Source organism: Dermochelys coriacea, chromosome 7 (genome assembly GCF_009764565.3).
Source record: "Dermochelys coriacea isolate rDerCor1 chromosome 7, rDerCor1.pri.v4, whole genome shotgun sequence".
NCBI classification, from domain to species: Eukaryota; Metazoa; Chordata; order Testudines; family Dermochelyidae; genus Dermochelys; species Dermochelys coriacea.
This window is the reverse complement of record NC_050074.1, coordinates 110,128,093-110,139,198: the sequence shown is the minus strand read 5'-3', so window position 1 is coordinate 110,139,198 and position 11,106 is coordinate 110,128,093. Positions and strand designations below refer to the sequence as shown.

General features: G+C 41.8%; 1 protein-coding gene across 1 annotated transcript; it reads right to left on the bottom strand.

The window, feature by feature from the left end:
- Positions 1–1,555: 1,555 nt before the first annotated feature.
- On the bottom strand, positions 1,556–10,344 carry PRDX3 (peroxiredoxin 3). The gene is made up of 7 exons (XM_038411099.2): positions 10,210–10,344; positions 9,852–9,990; positions 8,690–8,831; positions 7,660–7,795; positions 5,272–5,375; positions 3,914–4,079; positions 1,556–2,534 (listed from the first exon to the last, which is right to left on the bottom strand). Exons 1-7 carry the CDS (start codon positions 10,243–10,245, stop codon positions 2,481–2,483), a joined length of 777 nt encoding a protein of 258 aa, XP_038267027.1. The 5' UTR covers positions 10,246–10,344; the 3' UTR covers positions 1,556–2,480.
- Positions 10,345–11,106: the final 762 nt, after the last annotated feature.

The following is an 11,106-nucleotide window of genomic DNA, read 5'->3' as shown; positions in this document are numbered from 1 at the left end:
TCTTACAGCAGACAGTATTTCTGGAAGGGGAAAAAAAAAAAAAAAATCTAAGAGCTTGTCTACACTAGCCACCGGATCGGGTAGTATAGTATAGATGCAAAAAATCGACTGCTGAGCGCTCTCCTGTCCACTCCAGTACTCCACCAGAAAGAGAAGTGCAAGCGGAGTAGACAGGAGAGCATCAGCTGTCGACTTATCGCAGTGAAGACACCGCGGTAAGTAGATCTAAGAATGTTGACTTCAGCTATGCTATTCGTGTAGCTGAAGTTGCGTATCTTACATTGACCCCGTGTCGTAGTGTAGACAAGCCCAAAGCAGATTTCAGAGTAGCAACCGTGTAAGTCTGTATTCGCAAAAAGAAAAGGAGGACTTGTGGCACCTTAGAGACTACAATTTATTAGAGCATAAGCTTTCGTGAGCTACAGCTGCATCTGATGAAGTGAGCTGTAGCTCACGAAAGCTTATGCTCTAATAAATTTGTTAGTTTCTAAGGTGCCACAAGCCCAAAGCAGTGATAGCCAAATTGATGGTCATAAAAAAAGCAGGGGAGAGAACAGATATGTAAAATTTATAGTATCATCAAGAACATATTTAATAATCAAGATTTAGTATTTGCATTACAGTAGTGCCCTAAAGACCCAACACTATCAGGGCCCATTGCAGTAGGTATTGTAAACACATAGTAAGAAAGTCCTTGCCGCAAAGGGTTTACAGTTGAACTAGATAAGACATAATTACTTCCGATTTACCTAGCAGCGAGACCCAGCTGTGACTCACCATATGCCTGTTCAATTCTAGCAATTGAAAATACACCCAAAGTTGAGATTTTTTCCTAATCTAGAAAATTTTGATATTTAAAAACAGAGCACTGATTTGAAGTCAATGGGATTGCACACAATGCATAGAGGAAGCATGTGCAAGTCTTTGCAGGACTAGGGTCTTAAATTTTCACAAATATCTGGTTAATACTACACTTATGAAAAACTAAACTAATATGAGGTTTGACAGACAAAAAGATTCCTGGTAGGTATATAGAGCTAAGAGCTCAGTCATTGACTATCACTCTCTTTGGGTCAATGTGCCTAAATGAACACTCCACATGCTCTTGCATGACACAAGAGAAGCCTTTTTCATTGGTAACTCTAGCATTTTGACAAATTAGTCAATTAAAGTTTAGAGCAATATTCTCTTAGACTAGTTAGCAAAGAACTAACTAGTCCAGCCATCAACTGCTCCAACTTGGGCTCTTACAGGCTTCCACCTTCTTCCACATTATTTCTTCTCTACCCCTGCTGGTGGATAGATTCATTTTGCTTATCCAGGATTTTAAGGCATTTTCACTTATCCAGTCCTTCAGCAGCTATTCCTTTGCTCCTTTTGCCACACATATGGTCCAGTTTCTTCTGCATTTATCTGTAGCCACTAGCAGCTTATAAGTGGTAGTAGGTGGGGCTGTGGAAGATAAAACTTAATGCAACAACACACCCAGTCTCCGGTAAACAGAGGAGAAGAACATCCAACCTAGATGGTAGTTAGAACAACGTTGTAAACAGTCTGCTTTAAGATTAATTTATTAATGATTTCATAGTTTAAGAAAAAATATATGCTCAAAATCATTTCAGGAGGAAGCCATATTAGATCTTAAACAGACTTACTGAATCTTCCAACATAATTACATATCAAGCACTACAATATTTGGAAATCTGCATTTAGTGCAACAGACAATTTAAGTGTATGACCAACTATTTAAAAAGGCAAAACAGAAATTATTAAGTGCCAGTAAATGTACCACGATTAAAGTTAAGTTCACATCTCCACCAGTTCCGAAATGGAACGCAGTTATTCTTCATTAAATGTTCTATATTCCAATACATTTTAGCTGAATGATTGTAGACATTTGTTACTGCTACCTCCAAATCACGTTTGTATGTGGAAGCAGTTTGGAAAAAAAAAAAAAAAAAACAATTTGTACAAGGAATTCTTCCATCCCTGCCTAAAGAGCTACTGGCAAATTAAAGGGAACCACGTTCTAGATATTTCTCTGTATCATCCACTCTACAGCTCAGTATTTCCAGCTCTCAGAAACAAAAGTCTATCCTCCAATTTTTATGTCTGCACAGAAAGCCTGGCACCATTTCTATTCCAAGACTGCTTAAAAGGAAGGAGTACTCCTGCCCCCCCAAAGTCACAGGCACGTACACATGGGGGAGATAAAGAAGAGAATGGCTGAATACAGAGATATATGGGACTGCAGTACACACTCTCTGGGGAAAAAAAACAGCTCCAAAAATATGGATTTAAAACTTGCTGATTATGTAACTATTTAATGTTTCAGCATGTAACAATTCTTCTTAAACACCAAAAAAAAAAAAAATTGCATTTAAATGCAATCATGACTGCTTCCTTAGGAAATCCAGCATATGGTTTCTAAGTAATGGTAATAAGGACTCTTTCATTGCCACCTAGCTGTATCTGATGATCTATTTATGCACTTTCTCAAAGTACTCCTTAGAAGCTTCTGGACTTGGCTTGATCTGTAAACAAAGAGATACAGTTTTATACAAGTGTATGAGATAAAAATTATGACTTTATATTTAAGATTCCATTTAAGAATACTGTTTATGCTTTAATAAACCACGCAGTTATTTCTGAACGTCCACTCACTCATGAGAAGCAACATACAAAGGTATTTTAACAGAAAATGCAAGCTTCTCAGCTGCAAAAAGAAAACTGAAAAATATTTAACTGCAAGACATTTAAAAATTTAAACTAGGACTATCAATCACAGTTTTAATCACAGTATTAAATTTAAATTGGTATTCTTCAATTGTTTATTATAAATATTTTTGATATTTTTCTACATTTTCAAATATATTGATTTCAATTACAACATAGAGCACAAAGTGAACAGTTTGATTACAAATACTTGCACCGTAGAAAAGAAACAAGAGAAAGAAATAGTATTTTTCAATTCACCACATACAAGTACTGTAGTGCAATCTCTTTATCGTGAAAGTGCAACTTACAAATGTAGGCATTTCCCCCACATAACTGCACTCAAAAACAAAACAACGTAGGTTCTAAAGTTTTACAAGTCCACTCAGTCCTACTTCTTGTTCAGCCAATCGCTAAGACAAGCAAGTTTTTTTACATTTACAGTAGAGAATGCTGCCCACTTCTTATTAACAAAGTCACCTGAAAGTGAGAACAGGCATTCGTATTGGCACTGTTGCAGCTGGCATTGCAAGGTATTTACATGCCAGATATGCTAAACATTTGTATAGCCCTTCATGCTTCAACTTTTAGATTGCACTTTTTTACAGTGCAAATATCTGTAATAAAAAAAAAAAAAATATAAAGTGAGCACTGTATACTTTCTATTCTGTGTTGTAATTGAAATCAACATATTTGAAAATGTAGAAAAACATCCAAAATATTTATAATAAATGTAAATTAGTATTCTACTATTGTTTGACAGTTTGATTAAAACTGTGATTAATCACAACTTTTTTTTTATCTTGCAATCAATTGCAATTTTTTAAAATCATCTGCCCTAATTTAAATGTATACAAAACACAAGGCAAATCCAGGCAGACTGTCATGACAGTTAACAAGGGAAGCAAGCGAAGACTGCATGTACTCCTACGTATTGGGTGGAAGGAGGGATTTTGTGCTCTCAGAAGAATACAAAACGTGAATGTTTTCTCCACATGCAACTTCTAGTATTGCGTATTGCACGTTAAGTAATTCAGACTGATGGCATCAATTCATACAATCAAAACTTAAAAGACTTTTAAATTAACAAGTTCTTTCATACTATAGTGCCCAGTCTTCAGACTTTCCATGCAATAAGGTGGAACATTTTCCAGGATTGGATCCATATTTTGGATGGTGATACTTAACCAACACATACCGTAGGGGACTCTGGAGTCCAGTTTGCTGGGCAAACCTCTCCATGAGTTTCCACATACTGGAATGCCTTCACCAAGCGAAGGGTCTCTTCCACACTGCGGCCAACAGGGAGGTCATTGATACTCAGATGCTTGATGACTCCATTAGGATCAATGATGAAGAGACCTCTGTATATGAACAAAGATGATCTGAACCTTTGCAATATGAATTCTGCTTCTTGCTTCTTGTGCATGCTGAAATCTATTTCACAGAGTTATTCTAAATAACTTATACCATAGTGTATAGAATAGTGATATGTAATATTTGTACAATACTTGCTAATTTGTACTTTGCACAATAAGAAAGCTAAGAAGTAGTAACGACAATAGTCAGAACTAAAGATGCTGATTACAAAAGTGTAATCAGAGCATTAATCCCACCCATGCTTTCCAGGTACTGAAACCACTTGTCCCTATTATTTTGAGGCACTCCAAAATCCCTTTAAGGTGCTACTTTGAGTTTTGTCTGCATATAGAATACAGGATTGAGTCTAATCCTTCGCTACAAGGATATCTGGTTATGAATTTAAAAGAACGTCTCAATCTCACCCTTTAACTACTAAAGTGGTAGAATTAATTAGATTTGGCAACAAATACTCAAGTTCCCTGCTAGCAAATAATTTAGACAAAAAGTTGAGCACTTTTAAAAAAAAAAAAAAAAAAAAAAAAAAGGGGTCATGAAGCAGAGTTAAAAAGAGAGCTCTGGGATCACTATTGTTCTCTATTACTTTATAGCAATAAGAAACAGAACTCATGCATCCTCAAATACACAGGTCAGAAAGGGTCCTCAGTCCACAGAGCAGGGAAGTACAAAGCAGAGCCAAGTAGCATGCACTCTTCCTTGCAATCATGTGGCAAATCCCCGCCATGCCAAACATGTGCAGCTAGGAATCCATGGGCATTCAAGAAGGGGGAGATTGGAGCCTCTGTGCTGCTTGACCTCCTCAAAATTGCATGGAGCTCTGCATAGATATTAGTACTAGCAATTAGATAGATAATACTAATAGAATCTTAGAGAGATAGGGAAAAGAACAAGCATTGGGTTAGGAGAGTCAGAACAGAACATTCTTTCCCCACGAGTGTTCCTGGATAGATAAGTTGCAGAGACTTCACACCCTGACCTCTCTCTCCATAAGGCCACATACCCTTCCCCCACCTTCTATAACACTCTGCAGAAACTGCAAAATGAGCCAGAATTCTTGTGTTTCACTCTTGCACAGATTTTTGAGGGGAAAGGGAGTACAATATGGCCCCTGCAGTTTTAAACTTGGCACTGTCATAACTAGGGAACAGTGGAGGTTACCAGAGAACAAGGTCCTACCTTAGTGCTAGACCAGATCCTTCTAACAGCACACCATAATCTCGGGAGATTTGTTTCGTCAGGTCTGACAGAAGTGGGATATTCATATGGCCCAAGCCACCACTCTAGTAGAAATAAATAACAGAAGGGCAAGTTTGAGCGTAATAAGAGTGAAGACTGAATGTCTATTTAGTTTTTTATTTTCATTGCATCACTGCCCTACTAGGAGTTCCCTTCAGAAGTCACAGCACTGATAAAACTTTCATTCTTGAGCCTTTATTAAACTAGGCTCTTAACATGGTATAATTAGTTCACTTGCTTTGAGTGAATTTAATTGCTGGTTTTAAAAACACCACCTCCCAGAGCACGAAGCCCTTCTACACTAATGATTTTCAGACTGCTGACACAGGAGGTACGAGACCACCCATAACAGCAATGAGAAGATTTTGGGGGAAATTATTTCCCCTTATGCACTAAGTAATCACTTTAATTAAATAAAAGAGCATCAATTCCACATGATCTACTAAGAGAGATGTCACTTTTATTATAAAAATTGAATACCCATGTATAAGTACGGATGTTCGCATTTTTCTCATGTTAGTAACATTTATTTTGGAACAGTTAGAATATGTCAAAGATACTCCATTTTCTGTATGTAAATAGATTCAGTATTTAAAGCACATATTTTCCTATATTTGGGCAGTCAAGCGAGAATGTGAACTGAAATGTGCAACATTTTGACTGCCAAAGGATAACCTATCCTTGAAATGAGACTGATAAATCTGTTAGCTTTTCTATTCCTGGCACTGTCAATGAACCCATGTGCAACCTCGGGCAATCACATAGACCCCGATTCTGCACATACCTATCCATGACAGAACAACTCATACATGTGCATAAAACTTTACTCACATAAGCATTAAAGAAATCAAGACCTTTGTTTCTCTGAACCTCAGTTTCTCTCAAAGGCACCATGGGAAGAATACTTTCCCACCTTTATAGAGTCTTTGAGACCTATGGATGAAACAGGTGCCAAGTACTATTGCATATGTAAAGTTATAAATCAAAGCCAACATTCACATTTTGGAGTTTTGATCCAACTTTAATACTGAATAAAAACTGATCTGCCCAAGACAAAGCTTTGTCCAAGTATATTAGGCATGACAGACTTTAACAAAATTAGCTTTCTCCTCTGTCTGCATATTACAGACACACACACACACACACACACACAGGCAACATAAGCTGGTGGTCCTTCACATGAATCTGCAATTGTACATAGCCTCAAACTGGTCCTGACCCACCTACACTTTTGCTAGGAAGTATAAACACAATGAAGCATTTCCACATAACCATATTAGCAATAACTGATGACATCAGATAAGAGCTTTTTTTGAACTGCCCCATTAGGTTTTCTAGTTTGGTTACTGGCAGAAGACCAACAACATTTTGGCATTACTTAATGTAAAGAGTTCTGACAGTAAGAACAAGTCCTCCCTAGCACTTCTTCTTTCTCTCAAGGAGTTAGGTGCACCATCTTATTACACAAGAAGTTTTAAGCTTTTTTGTATGTCTTAAATGAGGCGGTTAGGATTTTCAGTAGCTTTCAGCTGATGCTACAAATCCCCTAACAATCTTTTATTCTTTGTTTCAATTTAATCAGAAAGAAGTTGTCAAAGTTAGCTACTGATTAACTACTTACTAGTTACATGTACACAGCAGATTATGTAATATCTACTAAATTTTATGTAGAAGATCACAAGTAATAATTGCCTTTATTTAAGGTATCTCATAAATAGAATATGCATTATATGTTTTACTCAGAAGTTAACATTTAATCACACTGTATAAGCTTCAAGAGTACTGAGACATCCTAGACAGAAAAGCAAAGTATCTGGTTGTGTTATTACTTCAAACACAGAAGTTAGCTATTAGTTAAATATGGCAAAGAAGTTTTTAAACTATTATCTATCTCCACATTTTTTATTTTCAAAGAACTGGATGAGGAAGATAGTGCTTCAAAATTTAATACTTAAAATTAGATTTCACATTAAATATACTCACATAGAAAAGCTGTCAAATGCGACAGTCAGGTAATTCCTTCTTCTTGTTTGCTTTTTTTTTTTTTTTTTTGGACTCTCCTAAAATAAACTACTGTAAATAATGTATGCAAGTTGAATATTTAGGAAATGTCTCTGTATGAACTTCTGTTCAATTAGAGACAGATTATTCAAAAAGGAGAGTGGAAATTTATGCTTGATAGTAAGGGTTTCCCGAGTTGAATCCTAGCTGAAATGCTCTTTTGAAGGCAATCAGCGTCTTTGCATGAGCAAACATAGTATTTTACACAGCTTCTCAATTGCACTCCCCAAAGTGCTGTTAGTGAGAAAACAGCCTCCTGACTCCTACCTTTCGTGGTGTATTTATCCAGGCCAGATGACAAAAGTGAGAATCCACAGATACAGCAACGACCTCACAGTTCACATCATGAAATTCATTAGCTTTGTCACTGAAAGCCACAATTTCTGTCGGGCATACAAAAGTGCTGGGTGGGAAGAAGGATAGTAAATAAAAGAAAGTAAGTAAGTTGTAATTATTCCAGATCTTTTAAAAATTCTTTGTGAGGCTTAGAATGGGGAAACATTGGTTTCCAGGCACAAAAGACACTGCTGTATTACTTATATAGCATGTTTTACAGTTCTGTTTCATCACTGATTCAAGTAGCTGAATCAGTTTCAACAAGTCTCAGAAAAACAGCAATTGCAATGCAGTTAAATAGTACGCTGATTTTTTCGTCTCTACATTTTCAACAAGCAAGATGTTTTCATGAGTTCTCATCCGGCTAGCTCTTAGTGAACAGATTTTGCAGAAAAGTTCTACATTAGAGGAACCTGGATGGAGGGATTGAAAATGGAATCCTCTCCCAGCTACACCACCAGCAGAGCCACTCCACAGCTTCTATTGTGGGCTCAGGACTTCATGTGAGTTGCAACCCACAACTCCCATTCTGGACAGCTTTTGTTTACCGGAGCTAATTAATCACAGATCTATCAGCTTTGCCATAGCCCACCCCTAAGTAAACCCCTTCATGGTGACAGAGCTCCAAGGCACACAGGCAGAGGACTTCTCTGCAACCAGGATCCCCCTATGCAGTGGAGCCAATTCTGTTCTGAAGCCCTGGAGGCCCTCCAGAGGCAAAAGGGTTTGTTCCCAGCTTTACACTCAAAATGAGCCACCAGAACTAATTTTGCAGTATGAAACTATCTCCTCCCCAACTTTTATCATTCACACTCTAGAAACAGACATGCTTTCTGCTTGACAAGGATACCCAGGACAAGGTCAAATGAAATGGTAGAGATAGAAACCCACAACATGCTGTTTTTGTCTGATTGAGCAGGAGTCTAGATATTATTTTTTTAAAAAAATATGTTACACTCACAAATCCAAAGGGTAGAAGAAAAGTACCAGATATTTTCCCTTAAAGTCATCTAGGCTCAATTCTTTGAACTCTCCATTGACAACAGCTGTTCCTTTAAAATATGGGGCATGTTGGGTAACGGCAGGAACAAACCTTGAAGAACCTATAAAGAATGAATCATACTGTACATCAGTGGTTCTCAACCATACTCAGAGGAGTCTTCCTGAGGGTACATCAACTCATCTAGACATTTGCCTAGTTTTACAACAGGCTACATAAAAAGCACTAGCGAAGTCAGTACAAACTAAAATTTTAGACAATGATTTGTTTATACTACTCTGTATACTATACACTGAAATGTAAGTACAATATTTATATTCCAATTGATTTATTTTATAATTATATGGTAAAAATTAGAAAGTAAGCAATTTTTCAATAATAGTGTGCTGTGACACTTGTATTTTTATGTCTGATTTTGCAAGTTTTTAAGAGAGATGAAACTTGGGGGGCACACAAGACAAATCAACTCTTGAAAGGGGTACATCAGGCTCAAGATCCACCATGTTGTAGTTGGAATATATTTATTTGTGCTCATCATATTACGTTAGGATTTTGTTTGCCTTTTTATGTTACAGCAATGGGGAGGGGGAAGTTTACATGCTTGAGAAGCAAAAATACTCAATGTACAAATGTGATATGAAGAGTATGCTTTCCAACTCAATCCTGTAAAGAGAAAAACTTCAGGGCATGGCTACACTTGCAGATATCACTTTGCCTGCATATTATCCAGACAAAGATCAACATTTCAGGACTGTGAAATTGCAGATCTGCAGGGGAGGTTACCATCCCAAGAGCAAATAGTCCAACCTGCCCTGCTCATAGTCTCCAACACGAGGTCACCTCTTAGACCATCAGTTCAGCATCCCAACATCAGATTAGGATGAAGGGCTACTTTATCAGTGAAGAAGTCAGAAAGAGACGGAAACCGGAGGGCAATGGATTTTGCAGGCGTGTGATTGATCCACAAGCCCCACGGATCTGCTCCGAGCTACACTGTGACCCCTGCGGCTGGTTTCAGTCCCACCCACGTGGGCGCCCCGGCAGAAGCACCCGCTTGCCCGCCATGCGCCAGGGCGGCTGAGGCTTCTTGCAAGGCGGCGGAGGGGGGGCGGCTCTGACTCACTGGTGCTGAAATGGAGCCGGGGAGGGGGCAGCTCTGCCCGAGCCGTGCATTTCCTCCCGGCGGCGGCGGCGGCAGCAACAGGGGGCCGCAGGGCAGCCGCAGAGGCCCCCCAGGAGAAGGGAGCTGTTGCTCGGGCTACCTGGAAGGAGAGAGGGCAGAGGTTCAGCATGTGGCAGCAGCGGGGGGGCTCGGGGAGCCGGCCGAGAGCGTGCACGCGGTGGGGGGAGCTCCGTGCCCCCAGGATTGTGTGTGTGTGTGGGGGGGGTCACCTACCCATCCCGGAGCCCTGCCATGAAAGGGGCTCCGTGCACCAGAAACTGGCCTCGCGTGCCCCGGAGAGCGGGGGCCGCGCACTCACCGAGGGCCTCAGCAACCTTCGCAGGGCAGCAGCCATCTTCGGGGCGGCGGCGTGACGGGCGGGCCCGGCCGGGGGCGCTGCAAAGCCGGCAGCGGGGCGGAGCTGCCGCGCAGGGGGCGGGCCCGGCCTGGCTGGCGCGGCGCGGCGGGGCGGGCTGGCAGAGCCGGGTTTTCCCCTGGGGACTCGGGGCGCCCAGGGCGGCAGGTTTCTCAGAGAGTGTCGGGGAGAGACGCCCGAGAGAGCCCTGAGCCAGAGCTTAGCGGGTGGCTCCCTGCAGTACCCCCTGCTGCCCTGCACCGAGCCTGGGAGCCCCCCGCCCTGCACCCAGGAACCACCCGCCCCGCACCCTGACATCCACCAAGCCTGGGAGCCCCCCGCCCTGCACCCAGGAACCACCCGCCCGGCACCCTGACATCCACCAAGCCTGGGAGCCCCCCGCCCTGCACCCAGGAACCACCCGCCCCGCACCCTGACATCCACCAAGCCAGGGAGCCCCCCGCCCTGCACCCAGGAACCACCCGCCCGGCACCCTGACATCCACCAAGCCTGGGAGCCCCCCGCCCTGCACCCAGGAACCACCCGCCCGGCACCCTGACATCCACCAAGCCTGGGAGCCCCCGCCCTGCACCCAGGAACCACCCGCCCGGCACCCTGACATCCACCAAGCCTGGGAGCCCCCCGCCCTGCACCCAGGAACCACCCGCCCCGCACCCTGACATCCACCAAGCCTGGGAGCCCCCCGCCCTGCACCCAGGAACCACCCGCCCGGCACCCTGACATCCACCAAGCCTGGGAGCCCCCCGCCCTGCACCCAGGAACCACCCGCCCGGCACCCTGACATCCACCAAGCCTGGGAGCCCCCCGCCCTGCACCCAGGAACCACCCGCCCCGCACCCT